Raw genomic sequence first — 25,589 nt, 5'->3', positions numbered from 1 at the left:
GTCCAGACTAACCCGTGGCATCGGCGGGTTAAAATCGATTGCTCGGGGATCGATATATCGCGTCTAGTCTGGACGCGATGTATCGATCCCCGAGCGTGCTTACATCAATTCCGGAACTCCATCAACCCGAACAGAGTTCCGGAATCGACACGGAGAGCCGCGGACATCGATGCTGCGCCGTCCAGACGGGTGAGTACCTTGATTTTAGAAATTCGACTTCAGCTACGTTATTCCCGTAGCTGAAGTTGCGTATCTAAAATCGATTTTAATACCTAGTCTGGACGTGGCCTTAGATCCCCAACGTAACAGGCTCTGCACGGGTCACCACGCCAGTGAGAGAAGTTAAAACATAGTATTGCCTCTTTGTTTCATCACCTCTATGAGAGCAGAAGGAAGGATGTCCAGGCAGGGGGTAAATACTGTGCCAACACTACAGGGCATATGAGGAGTTAAGGTCCTATATTTAGTTTCAATTTAGTTTTCTATCCCTATGGTGCAGTCTAGCAGGCACATCTGAATCACAATGCAAACAGATTTCTAAATGTGCTTTGAACACTTTCCACTGCATTAATTCCCTTTGTAAATCTTTGTCTTTCCTCATCAATAATTCACTTTTAATGCTTATAGATGATAATCAAAGGCCTACAAAACTGTGTACATCTAACTGAATCCAGGCTGCAAAAATCCATTTAATTAACTAACTTAAAGGAAACTTGTACTGCTAAGCAAATGCCATTTGTGATGTAGGGTCTGATCCCTGACTGAAGACAAAGCGTCTATTTGATGTAAAGAACAGGCCCAGTCCTGCATTCCTTGCACAACAAAACAAGGTGCAGATACAGCCTGCCTTGTCTGGATTTCAAGACAGTTTCAGAGATTCCATTGGTTCATTGATTCCGTTCTGATATCCAATTCCACCATTTCGCCAGAATTTCCTGTCTTGGGATCTAACCTGGCAACGCCACCACTGAAATTACCTCAAACTGACACCCCGACTGTGGCTAATCAAATCAAGCCCCAAGCAATGTAGAGCGTTCTCATCCCAGGCAGCGCACACGGTCCAACCCTTCCTGGTGCGACAGCACCGCACGTCTCACATCCAGCGAGAAGCTTTGGGATGCACCTTCTGGCTCTGACATAGTGTGATACTGATCTGTGATGTGAAACGTTAATACTGTGCTACAACTGAACATGGTGATTCTGACCAGCCATTTCTAGTCCTGATCCAGAGAACAGGAATTGGGACATTCTCTGGGGGAGAAATGGAGGCTACTCACTGTAACAAGAGTTGTTCTTTCGGAGGCTGTAGGCACATCCCAGGAGTGGGAATGGACAGAGTCCAGTCGAAGAAGAACAGATACATGCCATATTCTTCTCAATAACTCCAGACTGACTCCCTAATTTTATCTGTCCCATTTCTGACAGAATTTGTGGACTTTTTCCTGCCACTTTGATTTGAATTAGTTATTTTTCCACACACTTTTTGCGACTTAATGAGGTAACTCTTGGAATGGAATGGCTCATGCTGGGGAAAAGTGGGAATTCAGAATCTCCTCTGGAAGGACAAGAATGGATGGGCTGGGCCAAGTCACCTTTCAAAGCTGGGCCATTAGAGCGCGCTGTGCTCTGGACTCTATAAAACAGAAGGTACTCGTGGGGTCAGTAAAACACATCAGCTTGTATAAAAAATACCTATGGATTTATCAGTAGAAAGCTAGATACTAAAACACTGTCAAATCCAGTTTCAAACCAGTACACAAGTGTCCAGTCCACCCTGTTAGCCTAGGTACCATGTGAAATGGCATCACTGGAGCTTGACTCTCATCCTACAAAACATTGCTGGGGAAAAACACAACCAACCAAGCACACTGCACTAAAATTGCTGTTGGGAGAACCCCAGGACAGGAAACACCAGCTCCTGGACTCCCTCACTACTCTGGAATGACTAGTCTGCAGCAGACCTGTACTTCCTACCTCCCACTCACACAGCTGCTTCTGGTAAAGTCTCAGAGATTTGATCCAGTTTAGGGCCAGCTCCCAGCCCTGCTACACCACTGTCCCCGGGGAGTTTTAAGTCAGTGCTCTGAAAGTGTCCGTCCCTGCTGGGCTCACACCTGCACGCCTCGACCATGCATCTGTATCACCTGGGCTCGCAGGGTCTGGATCCCACTCAGGATGGTTTTCTGATGTTCCACTGAGGTGATTCCCAGACTCAGGACATCTCTGGAAAACAAGCCCCACAGCAGAGGTCAGTTCATAGCATCAGGTCCCCAAGGCCACCAGCAAATGGTGGAAATGGAGATTTTTAGACTAAAAGGCACTGTGGCTCAGGGGTACAGCTCGTGTGGACACGAAGCCTCATGCAATTCTCTTTGGAGCAGCCCACACATGGAGTCCCAGCCAAAGGAGACAGCAACTCAGAGACAGGGACTGTTCAGCGCCCATGGCTGACTGCAGCATGCTGGGCACTTCACAGGCAACAGATACTCTCTCTGCCCTGCAGACTTTGGATGGGATCCCGCACTGCAATCTCCACTGGATGCAACAGAAAGCCTGGACCAGTGACAGAAGTGACGAGGAGAGAGGCCAAACCCAAAGAAAGGAGGCTGGAGGAGAAGGGTCACAGGGAGATCAGGTAGCAAAGCCCCAGGTGAGCTCCTGCATTATCTGGGAATAGGACTATTTATCTGAAGCTTTATGAACTCCAGGTATGATCTGAGCTGTGCTGGGAGAGGTAGCTGGCCAGCCACTCACCCAGAAACACTATAATTGGCCTCCGGTTTTCCAGCTTTAAAATCTAAACAGGTCAAACAAAGGACAGAGAGACACACAAACACATGCAGCTCCAACCTCTCCTGGAGTGTGTTCTCCCGGGGGTCAGACGCTCCATGCATATCTCTTGCTCACATGTAATAGCAGCTGCCTGGTATTTCAGAGCAGGCTATTTTAAGCTGCAGCTATTCTCTTAGTTTATTCCTAGGACACTCTGCACTTACTGGACCATCATCCTTGCCACAGATTCCAGGTAGCAGTACCCAGCAGCGGTGAAGTTATCTTTGTATCTGCCCATCTCTATGGCTTCCAACCACTCACCCACAGAGCTGAAAGACGGGAAGGCTGAGAAAGTGTGTTCGGCCAAGGGGATGGATGGATTGTGAGGTCTGCCAATTCAAACAGCACACGAGCAGTTAGATCACACCAAAGCAAGGTTAAGCTCCCATCCATAAGACGGAATCTGGCAGCTACCTCTCTAGCAGGCATGAAAGTGGACTGGGCCCATGCAAGTTTTCAGGGAACAACTGAGGCAAGGCACATGGAAATTTAACCTGAGCACTGGCCATGTAAGGAAGGGGAGAACTGAGGGATGGTGGCTATTTGGCTCCTTAATCCTACCCACTCTATGAGGATCTGGGATCACAGAATGTTCTGCAATTCCATCAGGAGCTGTCTGGCTGTGATCCTGGGTTACTGGGCACTTCACCTTCTTCCCAAGTGATCCAACAGTAGAGAAGGCTCAGTCTGCCTGGAGCAGGTCTCACCCCTCCACCAAGAACTGGAGCCAGAACAGGTCACCCGAAAGTCCCCGATGGCCTGCAGCTCTGCCAGCATAGCCACGCAGCACCGCCACCAATGGCTTATGAAGTAATTCAGTCACATAGCACGGCATGACACAGACACACCCCAACATGCAGTGTCTCGCTGACAAGTTGGAAGAGGAGCTGCTCTTAAAGCTCTGCTTCCTCATCTGAAGGGTTCTGCTTTTAGTCAACTTCAGTTGCAGAATCCTCCTCCAGCCAGAGCTCCCAGACCCCCCTGCGGGGGCTGAGGAAAGAGTGTGTCTGACCCATCAGTGCTGCATTAGCTGGAGGCAGAGAGGTGGGGAGAGGGAGAAAATATCAAACAATGAGGGCGTGGCCAGAGGATCCTCACAAGAGTGCAATTACTGGATCCCACTTCCTGTGATACCTCTCTCTGCGCTGGCATGCAGGGCACCGCACAGATCAATGGGGGGCGCCTCGGGGGCCCCCTGGGAATCCTGCCACCCACCCTGTGCAATGAGGTTGTACTAGTTCTGTGCATCCGGGGCCCTGTGTTCCCAGAGGAGCAGGAGGGTAGAACTGGGGCCCTGTCGCTCTCCAAGGCTCTGGCTACACGGCAGTTAAAAACCCTCGGCCGGCTGGTGCCAGCTGGCTTGGGCTAAGGGCTGTTAATTGCACTGTAGAACTTCAGGCTGCAGCCCAGGCTCCAGGACCCTGCGAGGTGGGAGCATCCCAGAGCCCAGGCTGCAGCCTGAGCCACCAAATGTCTACACCACAATTAAATAGCCTGTTAGCTCAAGCCCACTGGCACAGGTCAGTCATGGGGGTCCAATTGCAATGTAGACATACCCCTTGGGGACCGCGCTGGACCCAAGACTTGGCAGGTTCATATTACTGGTGTCAGCCCGCTGAGATCCACACAGCGGTCTGTGAACTCAGCTTCAACTGACCAGGAATCCCTCAATCCAGCCAGATCCCATGAGGCAGACTGCACTCAGAGGGCCCAGTCCTGATCTCAGGGTAGCAGCGCACGTCTGGGAATTATTGCAATGATTTAGATGGAGTGGATCTGGATTTGCTTCAGCGTAAGTGAGTTCAGCATCTGGTGTCACCCAGGAGTGCGCGGTCTGTTGTGGCCTATGGGAGACACACGGAGGCAAACGTTCTAGAATTAAAGAGAAAGATCAGTGATACAGGCAGATCTTCACCTGGTGCAAGTGGGGCTGGTACATTTCAGTGGCTCTGGGTTTTGAAGCATCTTGCTTAGGATATTGTGGATGTGTGAGAACTTGGGCCTCTCATTTCGCTCCTTCTGCCAACAGTCCAGCATGAGCTGGTGAAGCGGGGGCTGGCAATTCATCGGGGGAGGCAGCCGGAAACCGTCCTCGATGGCCTTTATCACCTGGGGCAGGAAGAGAAGAGAGCTACAAAGGAGTCACTGAAAAGCAGCAGAGCAGTCTCTGTCTGTCAGCACTGTTGGAGTACGACATTCCCATTGCTTTGAGAAAGCCGAGCCAAATCATTCAGAGGAAACATTTTTCACCACAAATTTGGGTCAACGGAAACATTTAATGAATTTGTGTTGAAATTGCCAAATTGTTTGGTTTTGGTTTGGAAAAAACCATGAAAAAAATCAAAAAGGTTTTGTTTTGAAAATTTTAAAACAAAATCTATCGATTCAAAATTATTTATTTTGTTTCAAAATTTCTTTCCATGTCATTAAAAATTTTTAAAGGGTAATCAGAGTCAAAAAGTCAATGAAAAGTTTTGTTTCAGGCTGAAGAGAAATGTCTTGTTTAACCCAAAACAATTGTTTTTAAACTTTTTGGGTTATTTGCATGGCTCTGCTCTTATAGGTCAAAAATTAGACAAATGTCCCCCTGCATACGTTAACCCAAGATGCAAATACGGAGCCACTCAAGTGACATGCATGGCTTGCAATTCCCGAATACCCGTCATTGAAACATGGGAACGTATCAAGTGCCGCTGTCTCCATAGGGTCAGAGTACGGTGACTGCAAAGCAACTCACGTCCTGGTTGGACATGTCCCAGTAGGGTCTCTCCCCGTAAGACATCACCTCCCACATCACGATGCCAAAGCTCCACACGTCACTGGCAGAACTGAAGCGATGGTACTGGATGGCTTCGGGGGCTGACCACAGGACCAGGCTCTTCCCACTCTGGCCAGGCAGAAGAAAGGAAGATGTGAGGTTCTCCACAGCAGAAGGACGAGGGACACGTTCACACAGGCTCACTAATGCCTCCGATCAGCATGCGTCCCACCTGTGTTGCGGAGCAGTTAGTGACACAGACCTTGGCACCATGTGCAGTTCTAATGGGAGGGGAAAACTCTGCACCGAATTCTTTAACACTGGAACAAGCACCAGTGCTAGTCTGCAGGGCAGGGCAAGTCCTGAAACATTAACATGGGAGGTACAGTCCTCCGAAGGAGCTGATGGCATTTTATCCATTAATATTGAATGAAAACACTCTCACAACCCGGCAAACACACTGCCACTCCCTCCCACCTCAACTCTCCTGTAATTAGCAAATGCCTTTGCAGCGTCTGCAGAACCCTTCCGGCTGCATGTGGGACAGCAGGCGTTGGGCTCCTCTGGGTGAATACTAATTAACTGCTAGGGACTGAGACGGACTCCAGCAATCACACACCCTGCTTGTTAGAGAGAGGGGACCCTGGCACTTCCGCAGGTCTCTCCAGCCTTTCCTCAACTGGGGCACATCTGGCCCCCGTCTCTCGTTAACACCAACAAGGTTTCCATCCATCCATCTGGGACTCAGAGTCTCAGCTATAGCTCCAAGTGACATGCTTTCCCCTCCAATTCCACAGAGACGCCAAGTCAGGCTCTCCCCTGGCCTGCCACTCGATCGGGCTGGAGGGACGCACTGAACACTCCACCAGCATCAGACACTCAGACTGAGCGAGGTCTTTAAGTGCCAGGCTCGCGTCAGCAGCTCCCCACGCAGGCCACCAGGGCCGGGAGAGTCGCACCTTCGGTCCAAGGGCTGGCTGAAGCCAGTGTGTCAGCAGCCGCTAGTGCTTTGTGCGACCAGAATACTGCCTGGGACAGTACGTGTTCTTTGGAGTGAAGAATCCATTGTCGTTTTTAAATACAAAGGGTTAATGGGATGATATGATGGGGTTGGCTCACGTATGCTGGCTGTGGGACAGCAAACGAAACCATTTTTATTGCTTTTCAGTTAAAAATACTGTAAATTGATTTCTTCACTGGCAGGTGAAAGGCTCTAAATTGGACTGCGAGTGAATAGTGAGAGCAGCGCTATGCTGCCATGCGGAAGATGTGCTCGTGGGGAAGTGTGCGTTGTTCCCCCAAACCTGTAATTTGACTCCCTAACAGAGTCTGCAGGACAGTTTCCCCCCTCCAAGTGCCATGTTTGGGGTGCGGGCAGGGCTGGCTCTAGGTTTTTTGCCTCCCCAAGCAAAAAAACCAACAAACCTCCGAGAGCTCAACTGCCACAATGCCGCCCCTGCAGTTGTGCCACCCCAAGCACGTGCTTGGTTTGCTGGTGCCTAGAGCCGGCCCTGGGTGCGGATGTGTTTCTGGGGGAATGTAATGGGATCTCAAGCCCCATCTCTGTATGGCTCTGAGTGTGAGTGTTCAGGAAGCCTATTGGCTGGGAATGCTGAATAGGCAGGCGTGTGAATCAGACAGGTCTTAAATTCCTAACTGAAAACCATGAATTTCATTACAAGTGATAAAACACATATAACTAACCCCCAGGCTGTGCGAGCTGCTTACAGTTCCCAATGCGCGCATGTGTGTACACACACACACACACACACACACACACACACGATGAGAGGGAAAGAATTTGTGTTGCACTGATTCAGATTCATAGGTAGTTTATGCAAAAAGCCTTAGCATTTCACTGCCATTTACTTTTATCTCCAGCTGAAAAGAAAACTCTTTTACATGCAAATACTGGATTTATGTATCAGGAAGAGACCAGGCAACCAGAAACCATATTGCTTCTGCAGCAGGTTCGCTGCATCTGGTATTAACTAGAGCTGTGAAACTCAGCTAGCTTCAGATTTTGATCCCTACTCAACATTCAGATCAGGCCTGCAAACCTCCTGGGCGATGCTGGGCCTAGTTTTAGGTTATCCTTATTGCGGCTTTGCAGCAAAACCAGGAGAGATCCGGTTTTGCAAAGATTCAACATGAGAATATGGCCATTCTGCCCAATGTTTGCCCTTTGCTTTGGGAAACATTGGAACCAGAAGCCAAAGCTAAAGGAAACTTTCTCACAAACCCTGTGAAGTGGAACCAGATTGATTTATGGCTACAGCAGTAACCCCAGCTGCTGGGAGAAGGATCTTAGAGCTCTCTCAGGGGCAAGGCAGTGCAAGAAGACACTCCCTACCATGACAGAACTGTGCTCCTGTTCTGATCGGTGGCAGCAGAACCTGCACAAGGAGCCTCATGCCCTTGGCTCCATCGTGGAAGGGGTTTCAGCATCTCAGAGGGATCTGGACGTGTTCTTTTCTCTATCAGGTTTTTGAAGGGAACATGGTTCTGTCACCTGCCAGGTCCACAGAAGGAGGCTTCTCCATTATTATGTTTCCAGAACCTCCATGATTCGTACTTTGTATGAGGAAATTCCTCCTGCCTTCTGAACCTCTGTCGGAAAGTTTTGCTTCTCAAACTCTACACTGCACTAACATATCAGTCAATTTCCAAGCACAAGAGATGGTCTAATAACCACGTTACCCTGGCAATTCATCTTTGTATTCCTCAGTGACTGTCCCTGACATTCCATCTCTTGCACCTTCAAACCCAACCCTCCCCGCTCCACTTCCCTCCTCCAATGACTCCCAAAGTTAGCAAGTATCCAGCTCTGTCAGTCCCCCGCAGCTTACCATGGTGGTGAAGATGGTCTCCATTTTATCTTCCTGGGACTGTCTGAAGCCTGATATTTTGCAAACCAGGTTGCTATTCAGGAGGACTTTGTGGGCAGCAAGGCTTTTATGTACGTAACCCATCTCGGTCAGGTACTTCATGCCAGAGGCAATCCCATGTAACATACCCGTCAGCTGGGTGGCTGTGAACTGGCCCTCGTGTTTCTGCAAGGCAGGAGTAGGGAAGGCTGCATTACAGGGAGGTTCAGCTTGGGCTCATGTCGCACAAACAGCTCATGCTATGACTCTTCAGTTAGGAAAATGGCAGCACTGCTAGCCAAGGTCCGAGGGGGTAACCGACACCCAGGTACACTCACCCTGAGAAACGAATCCAGCACTCCGTTCGCCATGTATTCCATCACAGTCATCATGGTGTTTCCTGGGCGCACAGACAGAGGAGGAGTATTTAGCTAACCTTGGTTTTTATCAAGCACAGTTCTTCACAGATATAAATACATACACCCAGCAAAGCCTCCAGACCCAAAGATGCCCAGTCCAGACCTCAATGCTTTGCCCCTTGAAAGATCATTTTCTGCTTGCTTTTCACATGAGAGATTTGGGTTTTGTCTGCTCTGTCGGTCGTGGGAATCTGTGCATAACTAGAGAGTTAGTCAGGCAGCCACATTCAAAGGACAGGACCCCTGAGCAAAGGAGGGGAGCTAGGGAAGGGATTTCTACTCACCCTTTAGAATCAGCTTTTTAAAAACCTCAAACTCAAATGCCTGATAAACCGTGGGGAGAAAATCTCTCCTGAAGATTCAGCAACCCCACCTCCTGCTGCCAAAGTGGAGCACTCCCGGAACTGAGCTGCTGGCTGTTCACCAGGAATGATGCTGAAGGTTTTGGTCCTGTGGGAGAGGAGGCTGTACCAAGGGACAGTCTACATCCCTACATTAGGGAGGGGGCTAATCTTCTCAGCTGGAGACTAACTGGAGCAGTCAGAGCAAGAGGGGAGGGTGCTTAGAAGACAAATGCAGAACAAACACAAACTTAGCTTGTCGTAAAAAAACGTGAACCAATGTGACAAAGAAGGTGAAGAAAAGAAAATTTTCAGAGGCATAAAAACGAATGCTGGGAATCTGGGTAACGAGAAAAAGGAATTGGAAATTCTCTCTGATGAGAAGAAACTTGATAAAATTGATATTCCCGAATAGGCAGACTGTGCATGAGGGGAATGTTAAAATCACTAGTTACACCCTACTCAGGACTCTATATGACAGACAGGACCAGTTTTAGAGTTACTGACGACTCAGAGTCCAGGACCACGAATGCATATGACTCAGTGTGTTAAATAACAAAATCCAGGGTGGGGTACTGGTAAGTTAGACACCAACTCAAACCAGAGAACAGGATGAGTTAGTTACTCCTGAAGCACTTACCAACAATGTGTGGAAAATAAAATTGTGGTGTTATGGGAGACTTCAACCCCTAATCCAGGCGAGAAAGTGTTAAAAGCCCAGTCAGTCACAATCACCTCACCTGGGTGGTATTTAGGTAGTTACTTCTCAGACAGAGGTCAGAGGAGGCGGGACTAAGGACGGATCAGGTGATAACAGTCACCTGGGCCTTCTGCATAATCTGAGAACCTGTAGCCAAGGCAGAGAAACCACGGGGAGCTGTTGGCTCTTGTGATAAGCCAAAGGGCCAGAGATGCTGGAGGCTAGCGGCCTCAGGAGGAGGTAGGCTGGGCAGGACAGGACTTGATACCAGAGCCAGGGAAAGGCAGTGGAACCCTTGGGCCCAGAGGCCAGGTTGATTCTTTGGGATTTGGTCTGCACCTGGGCATTGTGTTTGGACCAACCACTTCTCAGCCAGAGGGCTGAGCGGCACAAAGACTGACAGACTGCGGGGGCACCGGAGAGGAAACCCCTGCAGCACAGTACCCTTAGACAAGTGGGCCTGCTGGCTGGGAGTACGCATCGTTACTGGGAGTCATATGCTGGAGGTCTCAAGCAGGCAGCAGTAAAACTTCACACAGAAGGTATTCACCCAATGCAAGGCACCTCTAATTTGGACCTTACTATGGTGGAAGTTACTGGAAGTTAGTGCTTGCCTAGGGGCCAGTGATAATGACCCCATTTAATTCAATACGGGCAAACAGAGGACAGTCCCAACCAGGAATACAGAATGTTTGGGAGTTCGCTGAGAAGAGTTTATTACATGGCCTAAAAGCCACAATTCCACAATCAAGAAAGAGGAGAACTCTGGGCAAAAGCCCATCCTGGCTTGGGAGCTGAAGTGAAGGCAGCAATTAGAAATAAATTAGCAACATATATAGAAAGGGAAAAGGGGGAAACAGAAAGCAATCAATATGAATGAGTGTAGGAAATCGATAAGAAAAGCTAAAGACATCAGAGGAGAATCCCTGGCAGGCAAGGCTCAGGACAGCCAGTAGGAGTTAGCAATGCTATCAGCCTATTATTAAAAGTAGATGACAAAACTGTAAATAATGATTCATAAAAGGGAGAAGTGTCAAATGAATTTTTCTGTTCTATATTTTGAAAGAAGTAGGATCAGGTGCTCATATCACATGAGGTACTTTCCAGTCCATTGGTAGCTAAAGACAATGTTTTAACACAGCCAAATGCAAAGTTATCCCTCTGGGAACCAGGCATTCATGCTATCCCTATAGAATGGGGTTTGGTATCCTGGAAAGCAGCAACTCTAAAGAAGATTTAGGGGTTACAAGTATCAGGGGGTAGCCGTGTTAGTCTGGATCTGTAAAAGCAGCAAAGAATCCTGTGGCACCTTATAGACTAGCAGACGTATTGGAGCATGAGCTTTCGTGGGTGAATACCCACTTCCTCGGATGCAGCTCATGCTCCAAAACGTCTGTTAGTCTATAAGGTGCTACAGGATTCTTTGCTGCTTTTAGGGGTTACAGTGGACAAGCAACTCAACAGGAGTTCCTAGTGCAATGCTGGGGCAAAAAGAGCTAATGAAATCCTTGGCTGAGGAGTGAGAAGGAGCAGGGAGGTGATTTTATCTCTGAATATATCACAGGTGCGACCAGTACTGGAATCATGTGTCCACTTCTGGTGTCCACATTTTAAAAAGGATGTTGAAAAGGTGGAGAGAATGCAAAGAGGAGCCACAAAATTATTTATGGGCTGGAGAAAATGCCTGACAGAGACTAAAAGAACTCAATCTCCTTAGTTTATCCAAATGATGACTGAGAAGAGACTTGATTTCTATTACAAGGACCTTCAGGGGAGAAAATAACAGGCACTGAGGAATCTTTCATCTAGTGGAGAAAGGCAGAACAAGACTCAATGGGTGACTAATGCACATTAGAAATCAGACATGTTTTTAACAGTAAGGGTGATTAACCAAAGGAACAAACTACCAAGAGAAGTGGTGGCTTCTCCCTTTCTCATCTTCAGATCAAGACTAGATGCCTTTCTAGAAGTTATTCAGATCAGTACAGGTGCAACTGGGTGAAATTTACTGGCCTGTGATATATAGGATGTCAGACTAGATGATGGAATGTTCCCTTTTGGCTATAAACTCTACAAATTTATGAAAGGTCCTGCTTCAGGTCTCTAAATACTCCAGTGCAGGGACTTTCCAGATGACTGTACCCTTTGCAGGGTCTGATTTGTCTTGCGTACCCCAAGTTTCACCTCACTTCAAAACTACTTACAAAGTCAGACATAGAAATACAAAGTGTCCCAGTACACTATTACTGAAAAATTCCTGTCTCTCTGATTTTATCATACAATTACAAAATAAGTCAACTGGAATATAAATATTGTACTTACATTTCAGTATAGAGTATATGGAGTAGAATAAACAAATCATTGTCTGTATGAAATTTTAGTTTGTACTGACTTCGCTAGTGCTTTTTATGTAACCTGTTGTAAAACTAGGCAAATATCTAGAGGAGCTGATGTTCCCCCTGGAAGACCTCTGTGTACCCTCAGGGGTATGTGTACCCCTGGTTGAGAACCACTGCTGAAGTGGGACCTCCAAAAAACAAGACAGACATGACTTCATATGCGTGATATTTCTCTGGTAAAAAGGCAGAAAAAGAAACCTTAAAATAAATAAATAGCAATAATCCTGGCCTCCTTCCAGTATCATCAGGCAGCTGAAAAAAGCACAAACACATTTCTTTTCCCCCTTTCAACAAGCTCCCAGCCATCCTTCAGATTTTACATCCACAGACTTCAACTTTCTGCTATGAGAACAATGAATTAGGGCTTTCAAAAGCATGGCTTACTATACAATTTCTATATGGTGAAATGCTTCATGAATATCAAGTAGCTGTGGGAATGATGGGAACACAAAGCTCATGTGGGTTTTTGAGGTGATCAGACCCTGAGATGTCTCCAGAGTCACAACTAGATGATTCATTTATTTTGAAACAAGATCACATCTGCCAAACAGAAAAGGAGGGAACTACACAGAAAAAGGGCCCTTAACAGTGAGGAGGTGGGATTGCTCAGGGCGAGAGACTTGCAATTCTCTATCACAAACATATAATGAACGCAATTAATTAGTGTTTCTGATTTCCTAACTATCAATGGTGGAGCTGTTCATCTAAATGGCATAATTCACACACCCACAAAACCAGCACACACTTCGTATTTTGAAGAAGACATCAGTAAAAGGTAGGAAATGGAATGGATATAATTAGGTGTACTTAAGCACTTGACCATCACAGGATAGATTTCTGTGCATTTGTACTGCACACAGCGGCTTAAACTCTAAGGGCCTGATTCTCTCGTACCTTCGACCCCAATCCTGCAGTTTGCTCTGCTGCGCAAGATTAGCATCTCAGAGGGAGACATGGATCTCACCCCAAGGAATGCAGTCAGCATAAGGGGCCCTGGCTCTTGATTTGGGGAGGAATATTAAATACTATCGCTAGGAACACTTTGAGTAGAAAAGTATGTGAGTGACGGTAGCTGGATCGGGCCCTATGTTAAAACAGAAGTTGATCCCCTGTGTTATAAATAGCATAGTTAACAACATACGTATTCAGGTCTCTCCATATTTAACTACACCTTCCTCAGATTGACAGAGAGCACCACTCCCTCAGCAACAGACAGCAACCACACACTCATCTGTTTGCTGACAAAACTCTCATTTTAATTTGCTTTTATGAAAAGAGTTGGGTTTTGCTGCTAACCCAGTTTGACTCCCTGGCTTTATTAATCTAGCTGTAAAAATCTGATTAAACAGCATCAGAACCATAAAATAAAAACCAACACAAGCAAAAATTTGGCTTCCAGAAGGCGACTGTCCAGCACCAGATAATCACATTGCTAAACAACTGCTCGAGCATATTACCAGATTAGTTCAAAGGCGAGACTCCTGCAAACTCCATGGTGGGTAATTAAGAAAAAATCAGCATCGCTTTCTATTGCTTTTAAATTACCAACTAAATGAGGCCGCATTGTTGCCACAAAAATCAGATCAGGGAGCGTATCGCTTCATTTTGCTTGGCACTAATAACCGTGTAATAATGCTGGAATCACTTTGTATCTATCGATTAGATCAAGTGCCATGCAATCGCAGAGCGGCTGTTTGTGCACATCCCCCTTACGCTGCCCAACTTGCATCGTTATCAGCCCATAAACGCTCTGAGCTACATAGGACTTGGAATTGTGTCGTAACCTGAAGCAAACATGGCATTATTGCTGTGTGTGGAGAGGGTGTTTTTACAGCGGTCTTGTATGTGTATTAAACATAAAGTCTCATCATGTAACGCACATCTCTCTGGTCCGGAACATCTCCTCGTAGTGATTCCACAGCCGGCGAGCCGGAGTCTGGGCACTTGGTCTCCATTGTAGCTCTGACAGACTCCTGGTCTGTGGCACTATTTTGTCCTCAACATTTCCTATTATTACCATTAGCTGTAGCCAAAACACCGGCAGCCACCAGCATTCTCACCACTATATCATGCAGGCCTACTCTGAGCAGGGGATACAAGTCAGCAGCCAAGCACTCCCAGCATTGCTACCACAGTGGTGATCAGCTGGTAAGAGTGTGTTTGGAAACAGCTGGCAGAAAAGTCTAGTGTAGGCACCGTCTGTGTTGTCTAGTCCTCACCCCTCCCCATGCCTCAGTTTCCCTATGACAATATACACCTGCCTTTGTGGAGGGCTTCAGGTGCCCTGGATGAAGGGGTCTGTGTGACCATTCACTGTATGTTCTTGCCTTCACTCTCAGAATCGCACACTGTTAAAACTGCAAGGATAGGGAGTGAAGCCACTACAACGCAGCACAAAGCTGCCAGTATTCTGGGGTTCAGCCTTCTCTCTGAGAGAGGGAACAGGAATAAAAACTTTTCAAGCTGAAAGTGAGGGGGTGGATGCAGAGGTGAGTGATCCTAATGCATTAGGCTTTCCGTGCATGAGGACTGGATTCAGATCTAGCTCTAGGATCTAGTCACAATGGGTTTGGCGAGTGCCGTCCTAGATTGGCCCTGTCATTAAAAAAACCCCATACTACACACAATTTGGAACAGAAAGGAAGTCACGTGGGATTGCGCCACAGAGACCTAGGACCAAATTAGCAGATGTTGGTGCCATTTGGGGTTGAAGTGGGTGGCAGAACTACTGTTCAGAAGGGGAAGGTTCACACAAATGCCTTGCTTGAACCCAGATTAGCTCACACCAATGCTGTGGGTGCTGTGCACGCCAGGAGCACTAGGCACAGCACATAGCTGGGTCTGTTTGGAATGCAATGAGTTTGCATACCATGACATGCAGACTTAATGAGCCCCACCTCTGGTGATGACGCCCTCCAGGCGGATGATGTTGGAGTGATCGAACTGGCCCATGGTGCTAGCCTCTGCCAGGAAGGTGCGTTTCTGCTTGTCTGAGCAGCCAGCTCGAAGGGTCTGGATGGCAACCGGGAGCTCTCTCTTGCTGGGAAGTTTCAAGCATCCCCAGCAGACTTCTCCAAACTCTCCTGTGCCATAGGAGAGATGGGAATTAGTGTTTCCAGCTAAAGGAGCACAGCCATTTAACGTCCCTGTGGTTAGACATTTGAGAGAGTGAACATCCCAAGAGAACGCCACACGGGCAGGGCCAGCGCTTTCATTTAGGCGGCCTAGGCAATAGCCTAGGGCGCCAGGATTATTGGTGGGCGGCATTTTGCCGGAGGGGGCGGCAGGCGGCTCCGGTGGAGCTGCTGCAGTCGTGGCTGCGGACGGTCAGCTGCTCGCGCGGCTCCGGTGCACCTCCCGCAGACACGACTGGAGCAGCTCCACCAGAGCCGCGGAGCAGCCGACAGTCTGCAGCCACGACTGCGGCAGCTCCACCAGAGCCACAGGACCAGCATGCAGGGCGGCGAAATTGCCGTGCGCCTAGGGCGCTAAAACCCCTAGCGCCGGTCCTGCACACAGGACTGCTTTCATACTGTCATTCTAGGAGATGTGCTAGCTGCTCTCTTGGTCACGCACAGGCCCTGAAAATGGGAACTATTGCTACATTGATTTTCTTTATGGCTTTCTCAAATCTTCAAATCTCACTGTGCAGAACAGCGCTGCACAGATCTGCTGCTGCGCAATGGGACAAGGAGCAGTGCTGCTCTTCTAGAAAATCAGCTCTCCTTCTGGTAGCGTTTCCTCGTGCCCCATATCCCCTAGCAGGACCTCTGCCTCTGGACCTGCAAACACTGTGATCTGGGAGCACAGAAGCGGGTCCTGGGGTGCGGGCAGCCAGTGTCTGAGCACTTGGCTAATCAGGCAGATGGGCTCTGCTCTGACATAGCAGGGAATCGTATGGCCAGAAACGCTCAGGGGAAACATCTACCCACAACACAGGAAGGTGGATTAAGGTGCCTTTAAAAATTCTCACCCTAGCCTCAGTTTACCATCTTCCCCCACTTCGGGGGGGGCATCGTGACTAGTTGTGAACACACAGACTTTGAAACACTTTAGTGCCAGCTAGCAGGTGCAGTAACACATGATGCAATTTCCTCCCTTTGGCTGCTTAGGCCATTCCCCTGATGCACCAGCCAAGTGCACACTGCACTTCTGAAGTGCTTTCCATGAATGGAAGATTATCTCCCAGAGATCGAGACAGTCCTCACTGGGCTCCGACTCTCTCCACTCCCAAACCTCCTGCCCACAGGAAGTGTGGTCAGGGCCATGCATTGTTCACCAGCACTTGAGACAGAACTTTCTGCTCCTCGCAGTCACAAACGCAGCAGCACAAAGTGATAAATTTTAATGAGAAAAGACCAACTTTGGTTTTACAGGGAAAGCCAATGGATACGAAGAGCTTTATTGATCTGAGAGACAGGTATCCGGTCGGTCACACGGGAGACTAATACAAACCATTCTACATTCCTCCTATTGAAAAAACCTACCCTACTTGGATTACCTTTTCATTAATGATCTACTGCTAAAAGTTCAGAATCACTGGGCCAGTTTCTCTGCTCAGATGGCTGCAAAGAGTCCTCTGCTCTCCACTGTGTATTTCCATGTTAATATTTAAGCTGCTCGTTAAGCTACTCCCTTGCAACTATCGTGTTTTCGGTTTTTTTGTTTTTTTGTTTGTTACAGAGCTTCTCTTTGGGAAGATGACACCCAGCATACCAGGGCCTCCACAGATCTCGCTTGCATTAGCAATTAAAGCTGCAGGGATTTTAATTTGCTTTGACGTTTTAGGCCGTAAAGTCGATGAAAATCAGTAAAACATTGAGTTAGCATATTCATAAATAGTTTTTATGCTGCTGTCAACCTGCTAAGAAGCAGATAATTGTTGACGTTCTCTATGAGATGCTGGTCACATTACTGTACGCTCTGCCTGAGGAAAATAAACAGGAACACTAAATCAAGCTCATGTACAAAATACTAACCAACCGCACTCTGTTTCTCCCTGCTATGAGCACACAGAACTGACCAGGACAGAGTGAGACTGAAAATCCCTAATGAAGCCAGCAGCAGGAAATATGGAAACGCCTTTAAAAACCCTGATGAGGCTCCCAGAATCCTATAAAGAGCCAAGCAGGTAACAATGGGCTGCTGAGATTCATTCCTACCCTGGTACCTGGTGCGGTCCCCTCAGTGCACATAGCAGCAATTCACAGTTACCGCGGCCCTTGTCCTCTTGGTTCAAGGGAGCAGGTGAAAGTCACAATCCTTTTAGTCATTCCCAGGGATCTTGTGCGTCTGCCTTGGCTGTGCCTCCTTCCTTTACAATCACTGACGGGTTTGACTGCTGCTGCAGGCTGGGACTCAGTTCTCCTCCGAGGGCGCCACTCTCCATCTTCCTCCCAGGCCTGTCTCAGGTGAGATCCTCCTCTCCGGCAGGAGGAGTGGAGTTGAACAATCCAGAGCCCAAGTGGGATGCACTGTGAGTTCTTGCATTTCTCCTCATTCCCCAGAACTCAGCGAGTGGTCACGCAAGACAAGGCAGCGAGGGATATGGGGCAAGCGAGGTGTTTACACTTGCTGCCCTTCTTACAGCTGGCGAACTCCTGTCATGACCACCATCCAAGTGTGTGGCACAGTTCAACTCTCTCCACCCCAGTCAGTACCAGGTATCTGTTTCCTAGCACATGGCAGCTCCCGCAGAAACCTCACCACGGAAAGAAAACTGAGGGTTGTATTTATACACCGGCAATAATGCAAGGAGTCATCACCTTACAGAGCCAGGAGCTGCTGTCGATTTCAGTTAAGTAGCGCTGTGAACAGGTTGATATGGCTCAGTCTCCTGGGTGGGGGAGGAGCACCTTGGAAGACATTTGCAGGGAAAAGGTCTGGGTTAAAAGCTTGTTTAAGCAGGTCCCTGTGCCCCAGAGCGCGACACTGCTTATTTCTGACAGAAGTCTATTCACAAATGACTTGTCTAAATCTCAGGAGCTGCATTAGATGGAGAAGTAGCACTTCTGGAACCAGCTCCTTATAGCTGCACAGAACAACGACCTGACACAACCTTGAACGCAAAGCGTCAGACTTGTGACCCAGAACCCAGATCCACACCTCAGCCAGCCTTTTCTGCACACCCCAGTAACATCCACAGCCTCCCTGAGTCCCTGCAGGCAGCTGAGATACAAGGGTTTGGAGGATCATTTTGTCATTTAGAAAAGGCTGGAGTGACGTTTGATCTCTCCGTTCAGTGCTTATACAGCCCCATGCCTGTAGTGTCTGAGCACCAGTCTCTTGTCTCTCGCAGTCAGCAGGAGGAACTCTAGTCCTGGGGGGTACAGGCAGGGTTTCAGAGTTTTTGTGTCTGTTTCATACTCTCTGCCCTGCTGGCTCCCTAGGAGGGGCCAGACAGCAGCTGACAGCTCAGTCAGTCGGACACACACGTCTGCTTTTTAAAACAGAAAACTCTTGGCTGCTGACGCAACATACTGCTCACAAAATGGATTTACAGTTTTGTTTAAGTCCCCACCAATGGCAAGAGCTGCACTAGGGCTCCGTGCCCAGCAAACCCCGAAGCCAGACTGGGGATTACACAGAACTGGGCCACACTCCATCACCTGGGAGTGCAGAAGGGTTTTATTGGGGGGGAGCGATGTCACTTGGAACGCAGGCCCCCCAGCACCTACCAGAGTGCCAGTGAGCTCTCGCTGCACGCCCACTGACTCCTAGCTGGGGGCAGGCTGAGGTCCTGAGGACAGGTGCCAGCAGCACTTGCCGGGCTACAAGGCAGAGGCTGGGGAAGAACTGAGCTGGGAGGTAGGCTGTGACCTGCTCCACCTGGAAATCCTGCCTCCGCCTTGGACTGCAGCATGGAGCCCTGGGAACCCTGCTGGGAATTACCTCTTTGGGGTGAAAGAGGAGCTAGAAACCCTCCCTCCCTGGGAAGCTGTAAATCCACACCCAACGCCTGTCCGATGGGCTGAGGACACTGTCTCCTCTTCAGATTGATGGCTGTGCCCCTGGGGCACAGGGTCCTCGGCCCGGCAAGAATGCCTCTCTGCAGAGCACACCGGGAGCCATGCTGCAGCGTCTCAAACAAGAATACTTGCCTGTTCCAATGATCCGCTCGATTTTGATACTCGAGTTGTCGAGCTCTTTGGCAAAGAGGTGCACGGCCTGCGTGGGGTCTTCACAGGTGTCAGGGTCAATGTACGTCCTCCTGGTTGGTATCTTAACTACAGCAAAGAGAGGGAATAAACAGAGTGTGTGAAAAGAAAACCCTGTGTCACCTCCGCGAAGCCTGCCCAGCCAGGACTCCACTGAGAAAGGCAGCAGAGTGTGAACTGGCAGGATCTTTGCTCCTCTCTTTACCTGCCAGCACTGTGAGACCCCCTCCAGCTCCCCACTGCTCGCTGTCTCCAGCCGATCCCACTTCTGCTGCTGCTCTTTGTTCCCCGGGCTTTGAGCTGCGCTTTGGGGCTCAGGACATGAATTGGGCCCACACTGAGGGGCCCTGCACAGCTAATCCACGCCCAGAGATTTCCTTCCGGACACCATGTCCCCTTTTAGGATCTGAGAGAGCAACTCGGAGAAAGCCAGTCACAGTCACCCCAGAGCTGGCGTTCACATCTCAGCTGAACACTAAGTGCTCCACGTAAATACAGAAAACTCCAATATTCTGTAGCACCCAGAGCACCAGGACACAGGCCTCTGCAGTGAGTGGGAGCAGCAGCAGGAGCCGGACTCAGCACTGGAGCAACAGCATCCATCTGGATTTAATTTAACTAAAAAACATTGCTGTTAAACAGGCAATTAGCTCTTCAGCTTAACGGAGTTCGACAATAACTTCCCTAGGGCCCTACAAACCTGTATCCTCTAGCTGTGCCACCTGAGGCCTCTTGCGGAGCCACTCTCCTGTCTGCGTAGCAAGGTAATGTGGAAAAGAACATGTGGCTATACAATCTACAGTATGCGCCGCTGCTCCCAGCCCTCCTGCACTGGGGAGATCTTTGCAAGGTGCTGCTCTTTAGCTCACAACCCAAACTGCATTGGGCAAATAGACTGTCCTCTCCTCCCTGTACACTGTTAATGAAGTGAAGTGCAGTGAGGCAGGCAGCTGTTCCTGTCATCTAGGGACCAGGTTTCCATTCCCCAGGACACTCTATCCATTCAGGCTACAGCATATTGCCACAGTATGATTCTGAACCACCAGCAGTGCCGCTGCTCTGATAGACAGAGCGCCTCTCCTCATTGCTTTAGCCCCAGAGCACCTCTCGAGATACAGCCAGCTCCGGCTACAGGTCAGGTTTGCTCTCGATGGGGGGTGGCTGGTCAGAACTGCCATCAGGACAGGCCGGGGAGCATAGTTGGGAGTGCTCTCTCTGGGTCTGGATGCAGACAGAGCTTTGCTTTCAGCATCAGGACTGATGGAGCAAACGTGCTGCCTTTCCCCTGATCTGTCTCAGCAGGAACCTCCTGCCTCTTGGGACTGACACACTGCATTAGCTAAAACCGCTGAGAAACTTGGCTCTGTCAGTCTGCTACCAAGTTCCTACAGGGAGAAAAGGAATCATCCCCTCTGCTCATTCTCACACAGCCCAGCTCCAACAGGGATGATGCCTCTGAACTCAAGGAGCAGCCCCTCGAGTCTGAGCAGACTGCCTCCCAGGTTAACCCTCCGCTACCTGACTGGCTCGGCGTCCAAGCCCCGGAGCAGGGATCATTATAATCACGAGCTGTTCCAGGCCCCAATGATCAGCAGCATGGATGGCAAAGCCTCCCCCACAGGCCGCTACCATCTGCTAAATTGTAACTGATGCTGCTGGACCAAGCCCAGGAGAACGAAGTGCAGTGAGAGCGACCCAGCTACAAGGAACATTGCACAGCGCGGGTGGGGACTGTAGCAGCCCCGTGTGGGTTTCCTGTAAACCTTCCTTTTAAATTCCCAGAACAAATAACAAAGACAGGAGCATGTTGCTCTGTTGCTCCTGGGGCCTCTGCTCCCAACACAACAGCACTGGGTGCCCTGACCTCGGGGATTTGCCTTGCTCAGCCCAGAGGGGCAAAGACCTGCTGAGTTTCTGCATTTCGGAAACAGGCAGAGGGCTGCGCTTGCTGCACATGGTGCTCCCACTGGGAAATTAAACCAGCAGCAAAGGCCAATCCCACGTCTACTGAGCACAAATTCCAAAGAATAAATATAATGCAAACGGGGTTCCCCTGGCGTCCTGCCTGTGTATGACGGCACCTGAGGTTGGGATCAGGGCACCAGGAACAGCCCCCTCCCTACCCAGATCACTAACAGGCAGCCTAAGAAACTCCAGCTGCTGCCCTTCATCTCTCCCTGCTTTGTACGGAAAACTCTCAGCAAGCTTTGGAGCGTGGCTCAGCAATAATCACGGATCCTGAAAAGTGGATGACAGCAGCAAAGGCTTGTCTGAAAAGCGTACAGGCTCTGCTGCCTCTCAGGGAGCAGAAGAGTAGGTGTGTGCTTAACCGGCATATGCCAGGAATCAAATACACTCGTCATTTCTGACATTTGCATTTCCTTTGACAACAGTTGTCTGTAAAATTATCACTGCTTGATAATCAAGAGATGCCCCAGAAAACAAACCCCCGCTCTCCCGTTGCTGTGTGTGAAAAGCTGACAGAATAATTCATATGCCCTCGAGAAAGCTGAAAGCATCTCCATTTCCTGTGGCATGTCAGTGACCTCCCTGAGCAGCCAATGCTCTGTGCACAGGAAGGACAGCCACTGGCTTATGAAGCTGTCAAGCCAGCTGTCTCCGGAGAGCGTTGCTGTGCTGAGCTGGCCTTCTCTGGGCTAACACGGGATGACAGCACTTCAGAAGGAAGGATCCTGGGCTGCTCTGCAGAGAGCAGGGTTGTTAATGCAGAGCTCCCCACACAATCAGACACAGCCCAGTGGCCCGACGTCACTTACAATGGAAGTACAGCTCCTCGTCTCCATCCTGGCTGGCTTTGCTGTACCCACACTGTCTGCAATGAAAAGCAATAGTCACGTTAGGCCTCAAGTGTGACTCTCCCACTGGATACAAAGCCCCAAATGCCAGGGCCCGAGAGTGCTGTCCAGCCCCCCAGAATACACCCGCACAAGGAGCCAGAGGCCAGGGCCAAGCAAACCTGTACGCTTAACCGCTGTGGTCTCTGTGATCCTAAGCCCGGCAGGAGAGAATTGCTGAGACAGGGGCTGGATGTGGAGTTGCAGCTTCAGCAGTGGGCGTGGAAGAGCCTAGGGGTTACTCTGCAGAACAGCAGATGAGCAAATGATGGGGGCAAACCATGCAGAGAGGGCACTGGCTGATCTGGGGCTGGGGTGGAAGCCAACAAAGAGCAGGTCAAATCTGGAGCCGCAACACGAAGGCAAGTTCCGAACTCCCAGGGATAATGACAGAGCAGCGTCTCCAGGTCATTTCCAGCATGCTTGAGCTGATGGGTACCGGACGCCTGACACACAGAGCATTTGCTAGCCCAGTCATGTGGATAACTCAGATGTCCACTTCCTGTGACAGGTGCAGATAAGCCCTGCTGCAGGCAGGATATTTGCTCGTGTGTCCAAACCCCTGTAATCTCAGCCTGACACCACACTTTTTTAGGAAAGATGCTAGTCAAACACCATGGGATGGACGGACTAGCCCCAGTGTGGCAAGCAACGAAATCACCAGGATTTCAGACGTGGCACTAGCAGTGCGACAGTCAGATCCCTGCTCTGACCTTCAGGGACTCCTGTTAGCACAGACACAAAGCCAGCTCCTATGGACCGCCAGTCATCACCTAACCCCTCCCTGCTGCCCAGGGAAGAGCAGTGCTTCCTAGGCTGATGCTGCACTGGCTGTGGGCAGTGGCAAAAGTCCTGCTGGTGTCCAAGGGAGCAGGGCCCCAGTGAGGACCGAGCCAGAGCGTGAGGCTGCCCCAGATGCCATTTGGTTAATAAAGCAACTTCCCACCTCAGCCCCCCACTGACAGCAGCTCCATGCCAGAGGGAGGAAGGAACTGCCCCAGCTCTAAAGCAGGGGCCCAGAGCCTTGCACCAGGGCTGCCTGCACGAGCAAATGGTGCAACTCTAAACAGAGGAAACAAGCCTCCCCTCCCTTGGAGCTGCTCCTCTGCCACCCCAGGCATTCAGGGGAAATGGCCACTGTGGGGAGCTGAGTGAACTCCCACTGCCTGTGTGAGCCTGGCATTCTGTGCACTGGAGGTCAGCCTGCCACTCCGGAGTTGCCCCTTCCCCTGGGCACCGCCGCTCCAACTAGGGGCACAGGGACCTGACAGTGGCCTGCTCCCACCCCAGCCCTGTCGTTACACAACACTTGAGTCTTCACTTGTAATTTTTTGTTATTCTATTTATTTAAATTAGTCTCATTTGGGGCTCAATTTAATCTTTTAATTTAAAAATTACAGATCGTTCCTCTGACCCAGCTGTCAGACGAATACTGATGCCTCTCTGAACCATTTGCCTTGTTCCTGCAGCCCTGGCAGGAGGAATGGAGATCGGAGCGAGTGGCTCCAAAGATAGCACAATTATCTGCTTCATATACTTCCCCATGCCGTGTGGAACTCCAGCTGTCTGGGTTTCACCCGTCCTTAAACTCCAGAGCTAGACCCAGCCAAAGTAAAAACCTGAGCCTTAGAAAAGCCCCCGTTTGGGAAGATCGACAGAAATACAGATTTTAAAAATGCTAAACTAACTTAAGGGAATTTCTATCCTTGATTTACCAGTTGGAAAAGTGAAGCGTTTCACGCCGTGTGGAGAGGTCCCAGTGTGACCCACTGGTGACACATGCCCTGAACCACAGAGGATGTGAGTCTGGCACAGTTCCAAGACACGGCCGGGAGCGCAGAGACTCTTGTGCTCTCTCTGAAGGTCTCCAGTTGGCCAGCATGGTGGCCACATTGCAAACAGTGTAGAGAATCCTGGGGGTTTAGTTGTTATCGACTGGAGCCAACAAATTCTCCCAGATTCCCCCCACCCAGGCCCATTTTCACAGTTACATCACTAGTTCGCTGAGCACCACAATGGCTGTAGACGCACAGCTCAGGTTAAGCTTTTCCCACTGTCCGTTCCACAAAACCCTCTGGACTCGGGAAAGTGACTCACTTGTGTGACAACAGCACAGCCTGGACCAGGTCAGACTCAGGACAGCTTGTAACACTGGCCAGCCAGTCCCTGGGGGAGCTCTGAATGCCACCAGCCACTCCTGGCCATGGGCAGAGTCACACATGAGTTGCCAAAGCATTTTTCAGCTACCAAACCCTGTAACCCCACTTGATCCCCTGGCACAAACACTGGCTAGTCCAAGTCTGAAACAGGAAGGTGACATTCACAGCTCTAGGCCGAGTGTTGTCCCTCTGGATGAGCAGGTTTGACCCTAAGGCAGACAAACACACAACCCACAGGGCAGAACTTGGCTGTTACAGAGACCTGTCTCTTTCCTCGTATTCCTCAACCCTTGGCTGCAGCATTAGGAGCATTAGCTACACCAAGCCAGCAAGCCACCCCCAGAAATCCTTGGTCTATTGCCATATGCACAATAGAAGAGATGCGAAGTCTGCTCACCTCCTCCAGATCATCACACCAATCACCATGGAAACCAGCACAATAAGCCCAGCAATTGCAACCACCACGATGATGATGATCGGGTTCTGCTCGCTGGGAGCCACAGTCACTGCCAAGGAGGGAAGTGAAACAGGGGTTAGGCCTGTATTCCCTTCTGCATGTACCCGGCACCATGGTTACAACTCCAAATCAGCCTGTCTTGGCTTGTGCTGCATTCCTGCACCTCTCTAGCACCAGGGTCAGGGCCCTGGCAATGTCATGGTGTGAGCCAGAGCGCCACGCTGCAGGGTGCTCCTGCACCAGATGGCACTTCCTGCATCACTGGCAGTGTACGATAGGCCCCTCGTGTTTAAACACAACTGGAAAAGGGAACAAAACTCTGGGTATTTCTAGGGCAAAACACAAGAGAGAGACTAAGGGAGGGTGAAAAATCGTTCAGGCTTTTCTGCATCATAAAGCACCAAGACAAGGGACAGAGCCTCCCCCTGCACATTCCCTGCAACGCAGGCACATCGCCCTAGGCCAGTGGTTTTCAACCAGGGGACGCATAGCTCAGGGGGTACGCAAAGGTCTTCCAGGGGGTACAGCAACTCATCTAGATAGTTACCTACCTTTACAACAGGCTACAGAAAAAGCACTAGCAAAGTCAGTACAAAGTAAAATTTCATACAGACAAAATGAGAAAGTCACCATTCTTCAGTCACT

At 49.6% G+C, this 25,589-nt stretch overlaps 1 protein-coding gene across 3 annotated transcripts in view; it reads right to left on the bottom strand.

Moving 5' to 3' along the window:
- Window positions 1-277: 277 nt before the first annotated feature.
- The window catches only part of EPHA10 (EPH receptor A10), an 89,872-nt gene continuing 64,560 nt past the window's right edge, over window positions 278-25,589 (bottom strand). Inside the window, exons 6-15 of one of the 3 annotated variants that reach the window (XM_030538942.1) lie at window positions 24,885-24,993; window positions 22,251-22,306; window positions 19,417-19,542; window positions 15,214-15,399; window positions 8,796-8,857; window positions 8,440-8,643; window positions 5,570-5,719; window positions 4,748-4,941; window positions 2,997-3,161; window positions 278-2,223 (exon numbers count right to left, since the gene is read on the bottom strand). In XM_030538942.1, coding sequence (XP_030394802.1) covers window positions 2,109-2,223; window positions 2,997-3,161; window positions 4,748-4,941; window positions 5,570-5,719; window positions 8,440-8,643; window positions 8,796-8,857; window positions 15,214-15,399; window positions 19,417-19,542; window positions 22,251-22,306; window positions 24,885-24,993 — 1,367 coding nt within the window. In that variant the 3' untranslated portion in view covers window positions 278-2,108. The remainder of the gene's footprint in view (window positions 2,224-2,996; window positions 3,162-4,747; window positions 4,942-5,569; window positions 5,720-8,439; window positions 8,644-8,795; window positions 8,858-15,213; window positions 15,400-19,416; window positions 19,543-22,250; window positions 22,307-24,884; window positions 24,994-25,589) is intronic. The other 2 variants (XM_030538943.1, XM_030538944.1) reach the window with 2 other exon arrangements.

This window comes from Gopherus evgoodei, chromosome 20 (assembly GCF_007399415.2).
Source record: "Gopherus evgoodei ecotype Sinaloan lineage chromosome 20, rGopEvg1_v1.p, whole genome shotgun sequence".
Taxonomy (NCBI): domain Eukaryota; kingdom Metazoa; phylum Chordata; order Testudines; family Testudinidae; genus Gopherus; species Gopherus evgoodei.
This window is presented reverse-complemented; position numbering and strand designations above follow the sequence as displayed.